The 23,366-nt window shown below is 37.4% G+C and overlaps 1 protein-coding gene across 11 annotated transcripts in view; it reads left to right on the top strand.

Moving 5' to 3' along the window:
* The window catches only part of CACNA1D (calcium voltage-gated channel subunit alpha1 D), a 324,483-nt gene that overhangs the window by 235,990 nt on the left and 65,127 nt on the right, over positions 1-23,366 (top strand). For 8 of the 11 annotated variants that reach the window (XM_073351550.1, XM_073351554.1, XM_073351555.1 and 5 more), the window contains 5 exons: positions 2,101-2,211; positions 9,831-9,914; positions 21,100-21,138; positions 21,555-21,683; positions 23,033-23,098. In XM_073351550.1, the coding sequence (XP_073207651.1) occupies positions 2,101-2,211; positions 9,831-9,914; positions 21,100-21,138; positions 21,555-21,683; positions 23,033-23,098 (429 nt within the window). The remainder of the gene's footprint in view (positions 1-2,100; positions 2,212-9,830; positions 9,915-21,099; positions 21,139-21,554; positions 21,684-23,032; positions 23,099-23,366) is intronic. The other 3 variants (XM_073351552.1, XM_073351553.1, XM_073351556.1) reach the window with 1 other exon arrangement.

The following is a 23,366-nucleotide window of genomic DNA, read 5'->3' as shown; positions in this document are numbered from 1 at the left end:
TCCTTTAGGGCTCTCGGTGTGCTAATTTGCACCTCAGCATAATTTCACTTAGGGTACATTTGTTCATTCCCAAAATTGTCCATGCAGAAGATTATGTAGAAAGAACAAAGAAGCCTGTTTATATGGATACATGTTTCCCTCAGCCAGCTAAACACTTTATTATGTTTCTGTTCTTTTGCCTAACACATGCCGGTATTACTTCAGCTCCTGTTAGTTACTTGCGTTTGTTCTGTGCTGATTTCATGCATGTGCTATGCCATTCTTTCTGTTTCTTGTGTTGATTTTTTCTGACATTCTCTCTCCAAATGTTTACGAAAAAATGTGTTTTTTGTGGCACAAGCAACATCTTTGGAAATGCAGGCGCTCTTGACCCACTAATAGAAGTAATGAGAGCCCAGTGAAGTGTATATATGAAAGCCACTAACCCCCAGTGCTCTGTGGGGCATGGAGAAGAGCTGTAGACTGTGACCACCATTGATTCAGAATGACATAGAGGAAGAGAAGATATTATGGGTGAAATCTAAATTGGGGGTGTTTTAGAATCTGAAATGTCAGAAGGGAGGGTGTATCTGGGCATCTCATCCATGAACATAATTGAAAAATTGATGTAGTCAGGAAACATTTACTGCCCTTTCATGTTTACTTTATCTTTCACTTTTCTTCCTGTACCTGGATTCAGCCCATCGCTACTGCTCCTGTGCTTCTGATGCATCATTCAACCTTTCCTTAGGCTGTGCCTACATTATGTAACTATAAACATGAGCTCTTCCTGGTAGAATAGATAATATTCTCCCTCTTTTTCATTTTGTCTTGATCTCCTTTTTTGTTTTTTCCTGTCATTCTTACTATTTTCTCTATATACATTGTCTCTTTTTCACCTGTCGCCTCTCTTCTGTGCTTCCTCCCTGAGTTATTTCTCACTTCTTCCCCAAAGCAACAGATTTTCAAAAGAGAAAGAATTGTTAAAATCCAGTTTACATGCCACTGTTTATGTTCTTTGCTTCCTTTTTGTATTTCACTCAGTTAGTGATCTCCATTTATGCTGGCAGTGCCCCGTTAAGATTACAGTCACCGTACAATAATGCATTATAGTCTGAATAAAATATGTCAGGCCATTTTAAATAGGTGTCTAAAAGGTGTGACACAAAGTTGTGTAATAAATCCTTAAAATTCATCATATACAGCCTGGGAAATTACTGTTGTTTATATAGTTATATAGTATTTACTATATATTACTACAGTATTATATTGATCATTTTAAAGCACAGTTTTCTATCTGAATCAATATTTCTTGTCCTTTGGATCATGGCTTCAGGAGAAGGTTATTCAAATTTATTTTTGCCTTGATTTCTGTTAAATGATTAATACACATAATTCAAGAACTACTCTATCCCACCTGTGTGTGTACCTGTCAGTTCCTCTTTCTGTGTGGCTTTAGCTGGAACATAGGGTTAGTACTTTCTTATATGCTATTGCTTACTGTCAGGTCTTTTTTTATTATTTGGCATCTAAAATTAATTGTATTATTCCAGTTGTTGATATGCTTGGCCTAGGTTATGGCTTGAAAAGTCTTTTAAGGTTTGTAAAATATCTATATTTATAATGCCTGTCATATCATCAAGAATATTTCAACCTAAAAACTGCATGTCATAAACATGTGAACTTAACTATTTTGAACACCAGGGGCACAAGAACTCTCGTAATAACTAGCGAACTCTAGTAATAACTAATGACTAAAAAACTCAGAGTAGAAAGCAGTATGGAGCTGTATTGTCCCAAGAGGCGCACTTGGGAGATTATGCCTGAGTCAAACACCATCCCCCAGGACCTGCTCTGTATACACAGAGGGGTGCGCAATCGGTTCCATCCAGTACCTGAACCAGAACCAATACCAGTCTGAGATGAATCCATTTTTAAACAGGAGCCATCAATTTATTCTTGTATCTGAGGTCCATTTATGCACTGAACAATCTTTTGCTAGTAATGGGCCTACACTTTACTGGGCTTCATTACTGACAACAGTTGGTTTATGTCAGCCTACTTTCAATTAATATTCCTTAATTCTTTACTTTTAAAAAGTGTCATATTTTTAATTCACAGCACTACGGACAGTCTAAGCTGTTTAATGATGCAATGGACATTCTGAATATGGTTTTCACAGGCGTGTTCACTGTTGAAATGGTTTTGAAACTCATTGCATTCAAACCCAAGGTAAGTGATTTGGCAGGATTTTGGTAGGTTATCACTAGATCAGTTATATAATCATAACATGAATTTCCCACTAGTTATATATTATTCAAATAAGAGAAGAACCTACATATTTTTCATGGTAAAATATCTGTGAAATCTTCATAGAAATGTTAATCTGATAGTGTGTGTGTATATATATATGCATCTACAGGAAATGAGATGTAGATATCAGAGAAAAAATATTACTGAGTAATTGATGAGATCTGGAATATTTTTGAAGTCATGAAAAGGTCACTGTCTAACCCAGACAAATACTTTCCTGTTACAAGCACTACCAAACATAATGTACACAGGTACTAAATTATGATCACGATTGTTTAAAAAATACTGATAAGCTTAAAAAAATAAAATCTAACTGACGATAAAGAACTACATATGATTTTATTTTTTTGTATAAAATGCAGATATAGGGCCTGATTCTGCAAATATGCACACAAGTACTCCTTTAGTTTTCTGGGGTCACTCAGATGTAAAAGTGTTTGTAGACTGAGTCCGGAGTAGACATTTTGGTTTCCTTGCCTTAAAGGGACACTGTCAAACTAAACATTATGGCCAGATTTTTGAAAGGCGTCATTAAGGTCCTGAACCCATAGGTGCTGGAACTCATGTTGCTGGGAGTGCTGCCCCACCCTCTAACTTGAAGAGTTTCCATCATATACAGGGTTTATAATTTGGTTCAGTGGCTCTCAAGATCGCCACTATACAAATTGTTCCAGCACCCCTGCCTGAACCTCCAAGGAGATACATGCAGATGTACCCTGAGCCCACATGAAGCCTCCTTGGCTTTAGTGGGGCTCCATGTGGAAGCAGAGGTCTACCTTCAGGCATCTCTGTGCTAGTCTGGGACCTAATTTGGATGCTTCCATTTTTTGGATGCCCCACTTGAGAAATTTTGGGCCTGGTTTTCAAACATTCTGAAAAATATCCCTTGCCTTCATTTGATGTTAGGCTCTGAATATCAGGCCCACTGTGTCAAGCTGAGCACGCAAAATTTTAGGCATCCAAAATTCTAGTTATCGCTTTTGAAAATGTTGGCCCATACGTTCTTAAAAAGTTAATTCCCACTGATTCTAACAACACCTGGCAGGATTAAAACAGAAAGAAATGATAACAATCTAATTTGATTGTCATCATCTGTGTTGTTTCTTCACTTTTCACATTCCACCTGTGACAGTGAATGGGAAACAGAAAAAGAAATTAGACTAAATATTGCTGTCAGTTACAATGAAATCAGTATTTACTTTGATCCGTTTACACCAGCAGAAATAAGAGCAGAATTTGGCCCACTGACTATAAACAGAAAGTGAAACTGGCCAGTCTAGTTTTACTGACCTACCTCAACAGGATCTGGTATGTTTCATGTTCCATTTCCTGCTGGGGAATGTTTTTCATATTTTCAGTTCAAGCTAATGAAGCTAGAACCATCCCTAGTCTGATCATGGCTGATTAGGGTCCTGACTTTTTCTTGTGTAACCAAGACCTGGTATTCAGACCCAGAGTGTGAGGTTTTGGGTAACTGCTCATCTACACACCCACAGGGCTTTCTCTTGCAAGATTCTACAGGTTCTGCTTTAAATGTGTATGTATTTATTTATTTTAATTGTTATATCCCTAGTCTTATTCAAATACTAGCTGCTTCGCAACATTAAAATTAATATTATTGGAGGCCACAAGAGAGATAGTGAAGATATTTAGGCTGCAGTGCCATCATTATGCTGATTCTGTGTCCTGGCCCTCTTCTGTATGCTGATTGGCTACTGAGGTCTCTGCTAGTTTTAGTGGCCCAAAGTGCCTTTTACAATCTGTGCTTAGCGTGAAGATTGAGTCTTTCCCATGCTTTTGTGATATCAAGACTGAGATTACTATAAAAGGCTCTACATAGGACTATCCCTGAAGACAGGTCAGAAGTTTCAGCTAGTGCAAAATGCATTGGCCCTATGGTGGCAGTACATTACATCAGTGCTCTGTAGAGTGCATGAACTACCTGTTCACCTCTGGATACTATTCAAGATGTTGATACTGATCTGTAAGACCTGTGCTGTTTGGGTTCTAACTCTGTGAGACTCTGCCTCTCCCCAAATGAAGAGCTCTTGATGGTACATTATCACCATGGGTCTATATATTTGAATAGCCGGGGCTGGAAGCAGGGGCATCATTTGCTATAGGGTAAGAGGTGCAGTTGCTCCCCAACCCCGAACTTTTCTTTATAGGTTCTATATACTCCGTTATGTCTTCCACTTTTTGCCACCCCCCTACCTCTCCAGACTTTGGATATGATCATTAGGAAAGCAAACTTTGCCCTCCCCAGAATGTTTCTGAAATGATCCCCTGGATGGAGGGAAGGTATTTTCAGGAGAGGGTCCTTATTTCCAGAATTCAGTTCCCCCATTGGTCCAGCAGAGCCCAAATTTGTTTACCAGCAGGGCATGGTGAAAGGACCATGAGTTTAGTCAGAGGTTTGCTGAGATCAATTAGGAAGCAGGGAACCTAGGGGGCAAGGCATTAAATATCTTTAAGATGGCTCTTGTTATCAATTGGAGATTTTACCTTTGCTTTTTATTGTGAAGTGTCCTTTTTAAAGCTACTTATATAGCAGTATAGTATTGACTGTGTTTTAAATTGCTGTAAATGATTTGACAGGCTAGGAAATGGGTCAATGCCATTTATAAATCTAAGTATAAAAAAGACATTTTTAAACTGGTAAAATCATGTTTATTAATATTTGGGTCTATAAATGCAAATTTTAAACCAAACCTACATTTTGGCTTGGGGTTGTTGTGTGGAGGTTGATTTCTGTTATGTTTATGTTGTAACTGGGTAATTTGACTTGATGTGGGGGAATTGACAGAACTGATTATGTATTTAGTCCCAGATTCTCAAAGTTATTTAGGCAACTAACTCCCACTGAGTTCAGTGAGAGTCACAGGTCCTTAAATACCTTTGAGTATCCATGCCTTAGTGCTTCTTTAAAAGCTTTCAGGGGCATCGGCTAGACACTCCATTACTGTAGTGTATATAAATCCACATTAGTTAATTAATTAATTAATTAAATGTTGGGCCTAAGCTATTTGACAGTGTCCCTTCAGCATTTTGAGTCAAATACTGTAAAAGATATGGTCACCTATTCTAAGGCCCATTCAAACCTAATGGCGATTAAAATACACTGATATTCTGGGTACAATATTGTGGCATGTAAAATCAAGGTACTGCAGGCTGACTTTCAGTTCTGAAATATAGAAAATCTTCAATGAGTGTCAGATATTAAGGGCTTGATCTGGCAATGAGGAGCTGAGTGCCCTATACTTTCATTGACTGATTTGGGAATTGAGGGTATGTCTACACTGCAATTAGACATCTGCAGCTGATCTGTGCCAGCCGACTTGAGCTCATGGGGCTCAGGCTAAGGGTCTGTTTAACTGCAGTGTAGACGTTCAGGCTCAGGCTGTAGCCCAACCTCTGGTATCCTCCCACCTTGCAGGTTCCTAGAACCCAGGCTCCAGCCCGAGCCCGAATGTCTGCACCGCAATTAAACAGCCACTTAGCCCAAACCTGAGTCATCTGGCACGGGCCAGCTATGGGCTTTTAACTGGAGTGTAGATGTACCCGGAGGGTGCTCAGTAGCTGGCAGAATTGGGCCCTAAGTTTTCAGTTGTGCATTGTAACTACCAAAATATTTAGATAATAGATCAAAATGAAAATGTATTTTGTATTTAATTCTGTAACCTAGGTACTCCCCAGGAGTTGTTTTTACTTTGCAGCATTTGCTGAATAAAAGTTTGCAATGTCAGTTGAAAGGGGAGACTTGATTAAATCAAGTTATTCTTCATAAATGCCAAACTCAATTTGTCTAGTGTGCCTAGCACATTACAAAATAAAATATTTTTGTGAAATCTAAAGTAATACATCAGTAAATACTGTTTACACAGTTTTATGAAAGCCAACCATTATTTGAATTTGTAATGATTTTCCATGCTGTTTTACGTCAGATTTTTGTAAGAAAAAAGGAAAGATGGCTAGTAAGTGAATTGATCCTGAGTGATTGCAGTGGTGAAAACTACTAATTTGTGTGTTAATATTTATTTGCTGTGACTTGTCCATTTATACATTTCTCCCTTCTCCAAAATCATCTTTATCTTTTAGTTTTTTGTTTGCTTTTGCTTTACATATTATTTTGAACAATATTTGTCTATACTGATGGAAAAGATTTGATACAATAAGCATGTCTTAAGGTATTTTAGCAATATGGAATCAAAATGTGAATGTGTTATTTATGTGGCTTACATTGTAGCAATGTCTAGTAAAATAATATTTTCTATAGTGAAATTTACCCTTCTACAGAGACCGACACACACCACTATTATACACCACTTATGTTTATACACCACTTATGTCCTACACTTTTGGGAGGTGTAGTAGGGACAGATGGCATAGCGCATCAGGATTTTGGTTTTGTAGAGCATCTAACTGTTGCTTGTCTCGAGTTTGTTCTTTTTATATATACTTTTGCATCATTGTTTAAAAATCAGTGAAGATATTGATTTAAAAAAATAAGTAGGAGAAATTAGGAAAATAAAAGGATGAAAATAATGTTGTTAGAGCAGCTTCCCTAGCCATGTCTACGCTTACAAGATTACAGCAGTACCGACACACCACTCATGTAACCACATTATGCCGATGGGAGAGAGCTCTCCTAGCGAGGTAATAAAACGAGCTTAACAAGCAGCAGTAGCTATGTCAGTGGGACTCCCGCTGACATAGCGCTGTGCACAAAAGCACTTATGCCAGCAATATTAATGTCTCTAAGGGGGGTGTTTCTTCATATCCCTGGGTGGCAAAAGTTTTGCCAACATAAGTGCAAGTGTAGACATTACTCAGTATTGTCAAGGTAGTTTCCCACAATATCTAACAGAAACATTAGGAATGATTTGTTCATGGAAAGGGGTGGGGCAAGAGTGAACATAGGTTTGAGAACTGAATGTGATTGTTTGGGATGCTAAATACACCAATTTTCCTGTGTTGGAATTGATGGCCAACTACAGATAGCCAGTTAATGCAACACAAAGGGACAGGAGTGGTGACCAGAGTGACGCCCTTCCCCCACTTGCAATATGGAATAGCAATGATACTTATGTTCTTCCTTGGATGATTGATAGTTAAAAATAATATTTGTAAAGTGTTGTATAAGTGCAGATCATTGTTCAGCCAGACAATAGCAGAGATGGAAATAGAACTCCGCCTCTTGTGACTCCCAGCCCTGTGATCCTTGCCCTGCCTAGACCATTATACAGAGCTGTCTCCTTCCCGGGGAGCTCATTCAAAATTCTCAAGAGCAAACCTCCACATAAAAATAGATTTTTGTTTTCACATTTCAGAGTGAAAAATTTTCAACTGTAGAAGCTTGTCAAAAATATCTAAACTCCAGGAAGTGCCAAATTTTGAGAAACAAATTAGCAAAATTATATATAATTATATATCTCTCATTTTGCTTGGGTCTGCAATAAAGAAATATCTCTTATTATGTTATGATAGCAACTTAAATCTATTGATTTTTTTAAAAAAATCTTTACAGTAAATGGTGTGCTAATAAGAAAGGTGTATAGACATCAATTTTAGGTTAGCACTCTTGATTGCTTATCAATTTTGGTACATTTATTTTTTTAAAATTGCACTAAAACCAAAAAGCTAATGCTTTTTAAAAATGCACTGTTACTATGAAAGCAAAGTAGATGTTTTCCTAATATTTTAATTGACCCAGGATTCTATTTTATTGACATCAGTAGGAGATCCAGATTGTTTTAAGATTTCTCCAGAAGTGTATGTTGGTATCCACTCTAGATTCATTAGCAGAGATTAGCTAGTAAAACAGTCTTTGTATGAGAAAAATGAACACATATGGTCATCCCATAGGTTTAATTATATTGAAATCTGAGGAAATTGCAGTAGAGCATCTGGATTGCTTCAGTAACCAGATAAGACCCAAATATAATTATAAGAGAAAATTATAATACATCTGTATTTTCTGTAGAATCATATTCAACATCTGGATTTGTAATCAGTGTCTGGATTTAATCCCAGTTTAGCCAAGAGAAATACCTCAACAACATTTCTGTTAAACTCCTTCTTTGTGCCAGCCAACCTGGTGTGAAGGACCCATAGGGCAGTGATGAATTGGTCCCTAAGTCATTCCTATTTTATGACCATTTGGTGCATGAGTAACATATATAGGCTATATTAATGGGATATATTTAATGTCAGAAGGGGTCTGAGGAAGCAGAATTAAGTGATTTACATAAATCTACCTTTTTTGCTGTGTAGTATCTGCAGTTGCATCGTTAAGGATCTGCTCCTGTTCCTGTTGAAATCAAAAACAAACTCATTGATTTCAGTAGTGCAGGATCAGGCCCTAAATGCTAAGACATTTTGGGTAGGTCTACACAGCCGCTGGGAAGTTTGGTTCTGCTCGGGCATCTAGCCTATGCTGTCACCTGTGCCACCACAGCCATATTGCTATTTTTTAGCATGGTAGCTCAAAAAGAGCTAGCATGTGTATGTCTATCCAAGCTAGTAATCATACCTCCCAGCTGCAGTGTAGACATTTGAGTTACTAAGCCCTAACTCTTTGCACTAAATGATTACTTTACCTCTATAGGACCAAATTCTACCGGTGATCTTCATGCACAAACTCATTTATCTGAATGGGAATTGAGGATGTGTAGTTAAGGGAAGCGTCTGACCCTTGTCACAGACTTTCATGAAGTCACAACACAAAGGAGGTCCCAACATGGATGGACCTATATCTCCAACATCAAAGTTATTTTGTTAGCATTTGTCAGGATGTGTAAGTCAGAATTGTTACAACATTGCTGAGAGTCTAATAAACAGAGTTTTATATAATGCCTATTTGCCACGTCGGTGCTTATAAGATGTGTGTGTGTATGTATACACATGTGTATCTATATTTGCTATATATATACTTATATGTATGTGTGAGTGTGTATATATATACATAGAAATATACTTTTCCTTCAGGAGGCAATATTGTTTGTTTTGTTTTCTCATTAGACCCCAGGTTTTGTTTTAAGTAATTTCTGTTTATGCAAAACTAAACAGAAGTATGCAAATATTTGACATTTCATGTGTAATCACAAAACATTTGCACCCTGCCTGCTCTGTTCAGGGCTATTTTAGTGATGCCTGGAACGCGTTTGACTCCCTCATCGTTATTGGCAGCATAGTAGACGTCATTCTCAGTGAAGCCGATGTGAGTATACCTCAGCACAATTCCCACAGTCCCCACTTCTTTCTCTGTCTCCCCACTATTTCCATCATCTGGACAAGTCACAGATTTTGATCCAACATTTCTAAACTTTGAATTTAAAAACAGGCCAGTCACAGCTGAGTTATGTTGATATGGGAAATAAATAGCCTTTTTCACTTCCAGTTATCTCAAACAGAAAGATTGTATGTTGGTACATCACAGAAGTCTAGAATGTTTTTGTGTTATAACACTGTCCTTTTCTTCTCTTTTTCTGTTTGTGTTTTTCTCTTGCTCTCTTTCTGCTGAATGCTTGTCCTAACAGCACTATTTCACTGATGCATGGAACACTTTTGATGCCTTAATTGTTGTTGGTAGCGTCGTTGATATTGCTATAACAGAAGTTAATGTAAGTAACAACTGTTCATGCACTAAATAGTAATTGCTGTCATCAATACAGAAAATGTAAACTTTTCCCTATGAATCCATTTTTTACATTCTGGAGTAAGAGACTAAAGTATTGATACAGATACAGATATAGCTATAGCTATAACTATAGATAGATACATATATATATATATATGTACTCACAGAGATAAAATAGTAAAACAATGAATATTAATTTTTCTTTCTACATATATGCTGAATATATTTTAAATCATTTAATTTTTTTTTAATAAGGAAAAAAACAGGTCTTTGGTAACCCATTTCAGTTTGAAGCCCAGTAATTATTGTGAGTAGTTTGACCTAATCCATCAGGCTTCTAATAGTGATCTTCAAGGCTCAGTGGTTCAATAAGCCATATACTTTCAGGTGCGAATCCTAGGGTTTGTGAATGATCTAGGAATTCATGTCTCCCAGGCTGGTGGAATTAGGGTACTCTCAGCCGCTGAGAAAAAGCATAGCACTTACTGCTTTTTTTTGCTGTTAGTTTTTCCTCTTTCCTTCCTCCAGGAAATTGTTCTGGAGTTTCAGTGCAGTTTGAAAAGTTTGTGAATTCCATAGACTGGCCAAAATTTTGAGCCACAGGCTCTTGACAAACATTCTGGATGAGACTATTCGGGCAAGAGTGAGAGCTCTTCCCAAGGTCATGCAGGGCAGCAGATATAGAAAGTAAATGCTTTCTGTTTAGTTTGTATCACACTTACTGGCATTACACCAAGCAAGATAAACTATGAGAAGAAATAAATTGAAAACTAACAAACTATGGCCCAGCTTCTAGCCAGCTCCTGAGGGGATGTGCAAGGGAAGGACAGGACACAAGGAGCTTCCACTACATACATACATCTCTTGTGCCTGTGTATCTCCTCCTTCCTAGTATTTCAAGGGACATGAAGACGGGAGGGGAGAAGAGCGATGGAGGTTGCCCTAAATCAGAGTGGTTGTAGTTGAGAAACAATAATATGCAAAGCTTTAAGCTTCTTTGATTCTAGCCTATTTGGTAAACACAGTAATACACATTTAATAAAATGTATACATGTGTTGAAACCTGATATGGAAACAAATATGCTGCTTTATCAGGTTATAATATGATTTTTAAAATGTCCAAACCAGCACACAGTAAGTATCTGCTAATTTGCACTAAGAACTTGAAATTCCTATGTGGATTAGACATTTTTGAAAATTAACAAATAAGAGAATAAACATGATCAAAATAATTTCAAGTTACCGTAGAATAAAATTCCATTCTTATTTGGTTTTGACAAGTCTAGATTATTTTGAATTATATACAGTATAAAAGCTGCTCATTACCCTGCCTAGTGCTACACAGGGGGGTATGGGAACAATGGTGATGATGCAGAAGCCAGAAAGAACACAGTTTGACTTTCAGATTTCATGCAGAGTTTGCACAGCTGGCAGTTAAGGGAAAGAAATCTTTTTACTAGTGGACTGAGTAAATCTGAGTGGGATGGTCACATGGGACAGTGAACATGGAACCCCCATTATTCTGTTTTTACAGAGACACTTCTAAAAGGATAATTGCACTTCATTGGCTAGATTTTCAAAAGCAGCCTATACATTTGTGTGCCCAAAATTATCTGTCATGGTTTTTCGAGGCCCAAGTTTTTTGATGCCCCAAACTTGGACTTCCAAGTTCAGCTCAAGTAGTTATTCATTATCCAGCTTGCATGCACAAATGTTGTTTTGTATGGGGAAGTATGACTTTTGGGGCATACAGAAATGTGGCCACCTAAAATTGCTTTCCCCCAAAGCTACAAAATGTAGTCACATATGAAGGGGTAGTAAAAATAGTATACGGGATATAATTATGATAGTCTGCAGTTAACACTATGTTGACAGTGGTTTATCTGACAGCATTACTTGTTAGTATAACTGATTACTGCTAAGCTTTCATCTGTGATAAACTCTATGACTTTGTACTAATTCACATATTTGTCTGGAAAATTATCTAGAGATAAAGCTGGTGATCTCTAGTTCAGTGCATGTGCTGTATTTTGTGTTTAGATTTAAAGTGTGAGCACTTTCATTTCTGAGCATTTCATGCCTTCTCGCTATAGAAAAGGCTCATTGTTGGTGCCTTCTACTACTGCACAACAGACTCTTTTTTCATCTGTTTTTACTCTGTATCACCTTTAGTGTGCTTAATTTGTTTGTGAAAGTGTGGATATCTTGTAGTTGGTTTCTAGGTTTGATTTCCCATTTCCAACATGAAATATTAGTTACTGTAGACTCTCTCTAAAAATGCTCGGCTTTTATATGGCTACTGTTTGTGATTCTAGTGAGTATTCCTACTTTGTTAGTCTCTTATAACTGATGAAAACTTTTAAAATTAGAATCTTATATTTTCAAAATCCCTTTATTAACATTTTTCAATGGCATCTTCAAACGTGTTATGTACAACACTGTTTTTTCCCCCTAACAGTGATAGAAAATGGATTGATATTGGGATATCTGTAGCACCGCAAGGATGTTATTAAGGCCTTCTCTTTGAAATTTCAGGCACCATTGTAGCTGCACCCTCACAAATATCAAGTATAGACACTATTTACACCAGTGTAGTTTAAAATACTTGTAAATTGCACCAGTGCAAACTGTTTTGCAACAGTGTAAATCATATCTACGTAAAGGGTTTGCACTGGTGCAGCTACACTAGTGGGTTAAATCTCAGTGTCAAGAAGGTCTTCGAAGTCTCGCCAACACATAGGGATGTTCAGACCAACAGCTGAACATTTCTACATATTTCCACATAGAAATTGCCTCATTCTGTGAAAACAACAGGGCTATATTCTGATTTTACATGAGTGTAATCCAGAATAACTCCAAGGGTCAATGGGATTACTTCAGATTTACATTAGTGTGAGATCTGTACCTCACTCAACTTGTTCAAGTGAGTGGGTTGGACTTTTCATTAAAGTGTCATACTGATGGTAGTATGAGATCTAGTAAAATACATCTTATCTTTTTAATTTGTTATTTTATAAGATATGTTTATTTCAAAGTTTTATAATAATATATATGATGCCTGAAGATTGACTCTTGTGGTCCTGTAACCTCTCTTTCATAGTGGGTCCAGGAGAGGATTTTGCTATGTAGTCATATCAGATATTGAATGCCTTCGACTCCCATGCAAGTCAGGGTGAGTTCAGGGTGCTTAGAACCTCACAAGAGTGCTTAGCACTCTGCAGGATCAAGCCCATGACCAGGAACCACATGTGTTCCTTGACACATTTTATGATATAGATAACCTCAGAGCAAAATATATACACAGTTTGCGGTTGTTGTTTCTTTTAGTTAATCTGTTATTTAATCTCCCTAACCACTGCCAATATTTCTTTTCTGCCACCTAATTGGTTTTCATGTTCATTTTATTTTTAGAAATTTTTAGAGGCAAGTATATATTAATAAATATATATATACGGTATAGCAATTTAAATAATAAAAGCACTACTAAAACCATATAATATTTTTTATTTCTTTGTTCACATTTTGTTTTCCAGAGTTTCCAGTGACACACAAGATCTTGCTTGGTCATCTAAATTGTTCCTTCTAAATAAAAAAAAATTAAAAAATCAGAGTATGGTGACTGTGAGTCATGAAATGTGATTGCTGCAGTCTGGGATTTGAACATATGTAACTTAACCACAAGACAATCGAAGATAAATATGTCTGAAATGTAATTACAGAACACATTTGGAGCTTGTGGTTACAGAAAGGTTATTTTATATTTTGCATTTGTCACTTGAGAAACAGTTTGGATGACCATCAGTGGGTGACTCAGAACATGTTCACATTGTGTTGTACACTGGTAGATTGTCTACAAGAGCTTCACATTCACATGCTTTTTACTTTTTCATCATTAACATTTGATTGTTCATAAGCTGCTAAAATGTCAAAAAAATATGGACGGTTCGCTTTCCTGGTCTCAAGTGTCTCTCTTTTATTTAGTCCCAATGGTACTATTCCCATGCTTAAAGTTAAGCACATCTTTAGTGCTTTGCTGAAACAGGACCTAAGGTGACAGTACCAATAATCTTGGCTCTTGCTTCCCCAGTAAAACCATTCAAATTTGACTCACCTCGTCTAAAATATTGCAAGTCTTACTTATGTTTATTTATGGATTCATAGATTCTAAGGACAGCAGGGAGGGACCATTGTGATACTCTAGTCTGACCTCCTCTATAACACAGGCCATAGAACTTCCCCACAATAGTTCCAATTGGAATTATTTTGGGGAAGTCCTTTGGCTTATATTATACAGGAGGTCAGACTATATGATCACATTGGTCCCTGCTGGCCTTGGAATTTATGAGTCTGTAAATGAACATAGGTGAGACTTGTAAAATTTTCTAATCTACCATTGCATATCAGTGGGCCAGGGCGGTAGGACAGGACAGGAAGATCCCACATAGAAAAATAACTTGGCCAGTCTGTCCCATGGGCATAAAGAAATACCACTTTAGCATTCCAGGGCTATAAATAGTATAATATTGACTTACAAATAATTTTCAGTCTAAATTTATGGTTGCAAATCAAGCAAAACAAAGAAGGGATCTTTAGGTCCTCATTTGGGTTGTAGTTCACCTGCACTGATTTTTCACTGGTGGCAAAAGTTCCATTGACTTCAGTGAGGTCAGGATTTCACCTTTTGACTTCACCAGAGTTACTCTTCCTTTACACCAGTGTGAGATCAGAATCAGGCCTTTATTTTTTATTTACTCATTTTTACATATGCAGATGCAGGGGTAACTGTACTAAAAAAACATGTTAGCACATGCAGACTATGAGGCTAGATTGTGAACCGTTTGCTGACGCTGGGGAGCAGTTACTCATAGGAATAGTCTAACTGAACTAAATGAGACTGCCTGTGAAGTAAGCTACTACTTTGCATGACTAACAGTGGCAGAATCTGGCCCTAGAGAGTCACTGTCACAACCAGGTATTTGCATGTATTCATTTGCAGTTGGTTTTGTGAATGCATTTACTGTTTGTGCATATTTTGCCGGATCAGCTTAAGCCTTGTTTGCAAATTTATCTTTTTATGTCTAAGAATAGTTCAGAAAACTGTGCTTTTATATAGAGCTTTCCATCTAAGGACATCAAAGCACATTGCAATAATTAATCCACACACTACCCCTAAAATATTAGTTTTTTTCTGAGTTATCTTCATGGAGGTGTTAAGTTATAACAATTGAGTTACTTTAGCAGGATGACTCATGTCAAGGTTCCTCCCCCACTCTGAACTCTAGGGTACAGATGTGGGGACCTGCATGAAAAGCCTCCTAAGCTTATCTTTACCAGCTTAGGTCAAAACTTCCCCAAGGTACAAAATATTCCACCCGTTGTCCTTGGACTGGCCACTACCACCACCAAACTAATACTGGTTACTGGGGAAGAGCTGTTTGGACGCGTCCTTCCCCCCAAAATACTTCTCAAAACCTTGCACCCCACTTCCTGGACAAGGTTTGGTAAAAAGCCTCACCAATTTGCCTAGGTGACTACAGACCCAAACCCTTGGATCTGAGAACAATGAAAAAGCATTCAGTTTTTTTACAAGAAGACTTTTAATAAAAAATAGAAGTAAATAGAAATAAAGAAATCCCCCCTGTAAAATCAGGATGGTAGATATCTTACAGGGTAATTAGATTCAAAAACATAGAGAACCCCTCTAGGCAAAACCTTAAGTTACAAAAAAGATACACAGACAGAAATAGTTATTCTATTCAGCACAATTCTTTTCTCAGCCATTTAAAGAAATCATAAACTAACACATACCTAGCTAGATTACTTACTAAAAGTTCTAAGGCTCCATTCCTGGTCTATCCCTGGCAGAAAACCAGCATACAGACAGACACAGACCCTTTGTTTCTCTCCCTCCTCCCAGCTTTTGAAAGTATCTTGTCTCCTCAATGGTCATTTTGGTCAGGTGCCAGCGAGGTTACCTTTAGCTTCTTAACCCTTTACAGGTGAGAGGAGCTTTCCCCTGGCCAGGAGGGATTTCAAAGGGGTTTACCCTTCCCTTTATATTTATGACAACTCATAATATAAGGTAACTCTGACCATGTGAACATAAGGGTCCACGGGGATGGATCCCTTTCCAAAATCAGGGCCTTAGTTAGTATTACTAAATAAGGGACAGTCATTTTGTAACCTGGTCAATTCACACTTATTTCAATGGGTACGATATAAATGCAACATTTAAAATATAATCTTATAGTACTAAATGCATGTATTTTAGAGGGAAAATAATTATTTCCCATGCCCATATTAGATTTCCCTCTACATAAATATATCCTTCCAAATGTTTACTGAGCAATATATATGTAAGCACTTCATTGGTTTTTTAATTAGGATCTTATGAAAAAAATCAACAGCCACATTTGAATCACTGCCTTTATGCTCTTAAAAAACATTATTGTGTCCTTCATGTTTTTAAAGATATTTTGACAACTTGGATACTTTTTTAAACTATGTTCTTGTCATCATATATTTGTATCTCAGATGTGTCCTGCTGCATCATATCAGTAAATTACTGCATCACACCCTGGCATAATGTAGTGCCCTTTGGTACACTTCTATAACAGGAAGCATTTGATCTACACTGTCTATTCATATCTACTGTCTCATATCACATGTGTACATCTGTATATTTTAAATTTTTATCACAGAACTGCAGTTTGCTTCAAATGCATGATGCAATCAGTTTTGCATTGTTTACAGTTTGATATAGTGTATCTTAAAAGATATACATTTCTAAAGTCAGGAGGTTTATTTGTCACTTTACTTTCACTGCAGGGTGAGAGATGTCAGAGGAGTTATTATTGAGATAATAACTGAAGTAATTGAGAGATATATTTACCTCTTTGTATGCAACAACAAAAATATGGCTTTAGATTGTTAGCAGGTTGTGAATAGTTGGATCAGAAAGTGTAAGGGAAAGGTTTGTTCTCAGTTAATCTTAAAGAAAACTGCTAACTTGGCCTGTGAGTCACCAGAACATAAGAATGGCCAGGCAATTAAAACGCTATTAACCACATGTTATTAAAACACAATTAATAAGCATGGACTTTATCACGTGCTGAAAATTGAACATGTTGAAATGTTTTGATGAATTAGGCTTTTGGTGTAGTTGGAGCATGGCTGAGAGAAAAGATAGAAACGTTAGGCCAAACTCTGACCTTATGCATACCTGGCCACCCCGTTATGTGCAGTGAGGCAATCAAGGAAGGCAGAAGGCAGAATCTGGGTCAGTAATTGTGAGTGTGCCTTATCCCATAGCTTTATTCCCAAGACAAATATTGATAAATTGAGTGACAAACCAAATCTCAAATCACGTCATTGTAATCTGATACAAAAGGTGATTTCAAATACAAACCCCCACCAGATTGGGCAGACATACGCCAGTCAATGCTCAGTGTGGTTGGATGCCTGTAATATACCCTTTTCATCAGAGGAGTTGAGGCAGAAGGTTTCAACAGGCTGCCTACAGGAAGTAGTTCTTCAAACTCACACCTTTGTCAACATGCAAAGTCAAAAAGAGTCCTCTCTGCCCAACCCCAAAACCTTAATTATAACCTCATACTTGTACCACAAACACATAACATGCCACCTGCTTAGTCTGTTCACATATATAAACAGTGAGTATTAGTTAATGTTGCAGAGATTGTAATTAAGATTTTTTATTAGGGTGATTATCAGCAGGAGGTGGAAGGAAGTTCTTTTGGGAAGATGCACTGACTCATTGTCAGTAGAAACATGCTGTGTGGACATTTAGGCTACAGTTAAGAGATGTTCCACACCTTGACATTCCTTGCTTTTAAAGGTTTGCAATGGATGTATATTACCCTTAACCACATTCATCCCTTTTAAATGAAGTTTTTTCTTCTCAGTGTGTATGTGTGTACTCTATGAATTATCACACAGTTACATTCATTACAGTCATTCATTTTAGTAGACACCTAGATACTACCCTGACAGATGTGTTATAAATGCCACAGAGAGAGAGAGAGAGATTAGATAAAAAGAGTCTGATTTTAAAGCTTTGGTATTGAAAGTGCCTCTCCTGTAATGGACAAATGTTGAATGTTTTTGGCCTCTAGAGAAAAAAATAACACTACATCAGAAATATGTTTTCATTTTTGGTTTTTAATGCCAAGCCCTATACTAGTTATTATTTTACTGTATGTCATTTTAAGGAGGATGTTTTCTTTTCTTATTCCTGGCCTGCTCTCACCAGTATCTATAATTCATAATCCCTTGTCTATGACATCATAACCCTCTCCAGCAGTTGCAGATTAGCTGTCACAAATAAAGGATTAAGACTACTTAGACTAAGGAAGCTGGGGGAAGAGATGAATTATGAGAGGAGAATGTGCGTGTACACAAATGTCCTTTAGATAGGAAAACAAACAGAGGGATTTTACACTCGTCTTCTCTTGAGCACCCGCAGTGGTACTATTCACATACAAATTTGGTAATCTAGTCTTTGTCTTGCTGTTCGGGAATAGGAATTAAGTACTTATTAAATCATAACACATGGAAAAGATGGAGCTCAAGCCTGCTATCCAATACATTGGTCATCCTTGTCCTGGACAGTCTCTTTTATAATTACTATCTTAACTCCCACTCTTTAGATGTGTAAAGAGATCTTGTCACAGCTGGCAAACACAAAATATTACCCACTTTCTCTGATGTTGTTTTGAGCTTGCCTCCCACCAGCAGAAGTTTGTCCAGTAATAGATACTACCTGACCCACTTGGTGTCTCCAATATGCCAGGACCAACACAGCTACAACAACACTGTATACAAGGAAGATTTTCTAATTTTGGACCAGATCTTCAACTGGTGTAAATCTTCCTAGCTCCATGGCCCTTTATTTTTAAGAGGTTCAGAAAAAGAATTGTTATTTCTGTAGAAAATAACAAGTGCACCAATATTTTGACAAGCTGTGTGTCTGTATGTAGATCTGTGGCTGATCTAAGTAGGTCACTATGTAAATGATTTATCTTGAGGGTTCTTTTTTATATATATTCAGTGAGTTTCCTATGCAGCAATGATCTGATATCATTGTTCTTTCTTTTAACCTCTCTGTGTGTTTTGTACAAATGCTTACAGAGCACAGGCACTGTATCTGATTTACAAGGTGCTGTTCATGGTGTTGTCTGCTCATATTTCTGAGGACAGGACCTAGCCCTTAGTTAGCATTAGTGCAGTGCTTAGGAATTGGGTAGTATCCTTTTAAATAGCTTTTAATGCCTTTAGTATGCCTTACTGTTTTCTGTGTTTCAGAAACTACTAGAACCCAGCCACAGCAGCAATGTATATAGTTAGATAGGATTTGCAGGTTGTATATAGTTAGAAAACATGGTTATTTTGATTTCACGGTCCCCTTATGGTCCCTTCATAGTACCTATGTTGTCTAAAAAGCAAAAGACACAACATTTAGACTCTTAATATTACTAGTAATGATCTGGCTGTAATGGGCTCTCATATTTTGGTGTTTGTTTTGCACAGCTGCAGTGGAGTTGCACTGGCTAAGTGCTGGAGCGCGGGCAGTGTTTTCAGAATCAGCATGGAAGCCCAGAGCCTACACATGTATTATTCTGCCAGGGATCTGTAGGTTCCGAGTGTGAAACCCTATGTTCATTCCTAGGAAGTGCTAACTCTGCCTACTCTGTCCTCATCATCACTTCATTCTGATGGAACCATCTGGGGAAAACTCTTCAAGGAGAACCTTGGAGTGGTTTTCTACCTCCCTTTCCTCCTCCCATGAGTAGAGGAAGCCTAGAATTTGGGCCACAATTGTCAAATATGTATAAAATTCCAGGTGGGGTGTTGGGGGTGGGGGAAGCAATCTTCTCTATAGGATGGAGCATATGGTACACACAGACACACCTGTTGTGCAGAGATTCCCCAGAAGAGACTGTGTGCCTGAAGTACAGTCTCCCCAGTGTTCCTCCTGGGATGAAGCTGCTTGGGGCAGAGATGTAAATGCCACAGACTGGACCAACATACATTTATTATTTTAACCAAAATATTTTCATGAGTGAAGAGCTGCTTTTCTTTCCATGTTAAACTGATAAGGAGAGCCTTCTGTGGGCAGTGCAAATGGTCACCTTAGTAAGAATGACTCTATCAGGGAAAATGGTGTCAAACTGTTGTGCAATCATGTGGCAAAACAACAGGAGGAGCAGGTAGATATAAAGTCCTCTACATTTTGAGCTGGAGGTATAATGCCCAGCTCAGGAAGGCATATTTGTGCTAGCTCTGACCTAGCAGTGTGCTAGAAATAGTAGTGGAGCTGCAGTGGTGTGAGCGACAGGAGGGGCTAGCTTCCCCACATGTAAATTATTAGATCTATGATGGATAGTTTTTAGACTTTGAAATTCTAACAGACTTATTTAACAATCAAACTCAAAACATGCCTGGATAGGAATAAAAGAGAAATTGGCAATGACAAAGCTTGCAGCAAAGGCGTCTTCCTAACAATGTCAACTGCATTAAAAATGTTTGTTTCTCTCTCTAGCAAAGTAGTATCTGTTTCTGTTAAGCGCTGCAGAGAAGAATGTTGAGCAAAGAATAGTTAAGTTAAATAATTCAGTGAGTCACTTCACTTTAAGAAACTCCTGATGTGATATTATCAATACCCAGTGATTAGAACATGGTTGGACAACCAGTGAAGGATGAATTAAACCTAAAAAAATTGCTCATCAGCAAAGGCACTTTGAGATGATGTGTTAACACAGAAGTCTTTGTCTCCAGTTTCACTTATTGTTTATATCTACAATTTGAAACATCCTGTTCCCACTGAAGACAGTGGCAAAACTCACGCTGGCTTGCATGGAAGCAGAGTTAGGTCCTATTTTGTATTTAGTTTACAGTGACTCCATTTAGCTTTTTGATAGTAAGCTTGTAGTATTTGATTTTACTCAACCAGTAATGTCATAGGAAACGTTAAGAAGTATTTTGTAATAAGGATAACCATGTTTATCCAAGAAGTATGTACTTTACAAACAAAAATTGTTAATTTACATTTAGAAATTCAGAATGTCCTTCCTCCTATTTATGGTGAAGTTGAACTAATTTTTTTTATCTTTTGTTTGATTTTAATATATAATGTTCTTAATTTTTTAAAGCCAAAGCCAACTGAAACTGTCACCACTGATGAGTCTGGGGTAAGATTAGTAAACTGACCCCAGTGGTTGTACCTCTACTTGAGTTTATTCTTTTTACCATGCCTATTTTTCCCACCAATTTTTCTGTATTTTTCATAATTGTCCTACTAGCAAGGTGTATGCAGTGGTTTGCATTCGTTGTCAGTGTATTATTGAACTCTACTACAAATGAACCCAACATGGTCCTATTAACAAACTAGGAAACTTGGAAATGCATGTGATGTGTGAAGCATTTCTACAGATCCTGTGTTCTTCGCATGTATTTTTTCCTTTCATATCATGCTTATAAAGATGAAAAGACCCTAAAGTACATTTTCAAATCTTACCTCTTTCACCATTGCGTTTGTTGTTGTTTTTCTGAAAGTGTTGCATGTTCTGCTTTTTACTTGGTTTCACTTCTCCGTGATACCCTTCAGAACTCTGAAGACAGCGCTAGAATCTCCATCACTTTTTTCCGTCTCTTCCGGGTGATGCGATTGGTGAAGCTTCTCAGCAGGGGTGAAGGAATCAGAACATTGTTGTGGACATTTATTAAGTCATTTCAGGTGAGCATGATAATGTTAAATCTGCCTTTTAATTACAAATAAATCAAATTTAATTTTTATGGCTCAGGATGCAAGTAGCAAAATATTACTCTAGTAATTATATGTTACCTCTCATTACATGGAATTTAAAGTATATGGGATGAAATCCTGGCCCCACTGAAGTCAATAAAAGCTTTGCTATTGACTTCAGTGCAGCCAGGATTTTACCCTTAGTCTTGTAATCTTAGTTTTTACAATGAGATCTATAAGGATCAGAGTACTTATTCTAGAAGTGACTTTGTAATTCTAAAGATGGCTTTTCATACAATTGCACAATAGGTTATGTATGACATATTTATGTAGACTATGTTCACCTACAGCATACATAACTAAAGATAGATGCTTACCAGTGCTTGTTGGGATCAAAAATTCTCAGAGGGATATGAACATGTCTTCAAATGCTTTAATTTTGTGATTATGTAAATGAGGTATTTACCTCTTTAACAGATAGATGTCTAAGGTCCTGAAACTGCAAACACTTATGCACATGAAATCAGTCGAACTACTGGCATGTATAATATTAAGTGTTTATGTTTTTGGAGAATCTGGAGCTAACTGTAGTTAAAATAAAATAGAACTGATGTTTTGAAATAAAGAAATATCTTTCTGGCAGAAATCATCTGAAATATCTATTATTTGGTTGTAATATGCTGGTTCTGAAGAGTGGAATTGCCATCCATGCCACAGAAGTGCATATATTACATGTCAGTTCAGATTCTGCCCCCTCCTGTGGCTACTCTACATTGCTTAGACAGAGCAAAGTGGCCTAATCTGTCTCTAAGGAACTAGCTGAGAGTTCCCCTAGCATAGGGTAGCTCTCACCTGGACTAAACTCCCTCTTCCACCCCAGCATAGGGGTGTATCTTGGGGGAGGGCATGTTATGGTTGGGAGGGCTTTTGCCAGCAGGAGAGATTCTGGCAAAATCTCTATAAATGGGCTATAAACTCTAAAAATGTCCCCATTGTACATGGAAGAGTATTAAGTGATTTGAGCTCTTTTCCGACATTTTAATAATTTGTACAAAAACTAAAATCTTGGATAAATCTGTATAGAAGGGCTAAATTTTTTTTTTAAAAAAAAAGCTCCATAAATTAAAATTATTAAAAAATAATAAATTTATTTGGACATAAGCTTTCGTGGGCTAGAACCCACTATTGAAGTGGGTTCTAGCCCACGAAAGCTTATGCCCAATAAATTTGTTATTCTCTAAGGTGCCACAAGGACTCCTCATTGTTTTTGCTGATATAGACTAACACGGCTACCCCTCTGAAACCTAAAAATTAATAGAAGGCTTTTCCCATTGTTTTAGGCTCTGCCATATGTTGCTCTTCTGATAGCTATGCTGTTTTTCATCTATGCTGTTATTGGAATGCAGGTAATTATGAGTAATTTGCCCCTGAAAATGAGTATGTTGCCATATTCCTGCTGATGGACTGTTCTTTCCCATGACACTAGGGTTTTGCCCATGCTAATAAAGACATTAGGCTAGATCTGTGTGCTAGAATGATCCCCATGTAAATTCCTGTGTCCCCAAAGGGTATAAGAGTTTGGCACAGCCCAGGAAAGAGGGAAGTCTCCACAGTTAGGCTGGGGTGAGGAACATCCTATATGGAGTGGCTTTCCTTTCTAATTCTCCCCTTTTC

Source organism: Lepidochelys kempii, chromosome 7 (genome assembly GCF_965140265.1).
Source record: "Lepidochelys kempii isolate rLepKem1 chromosome 7, rLepKem1.hap2, whole genome shotgun sequence".
In the NCBI taxonomy this organism is placed as follows: Eukaryota; Metazoa; Chordata; order Testudines; family Cheloniidae; genus Lepidochelys; species Lepidochelys kempii.
This window is presented reverse-complemented; position numbering and strand designations above follow the sequence as displayed.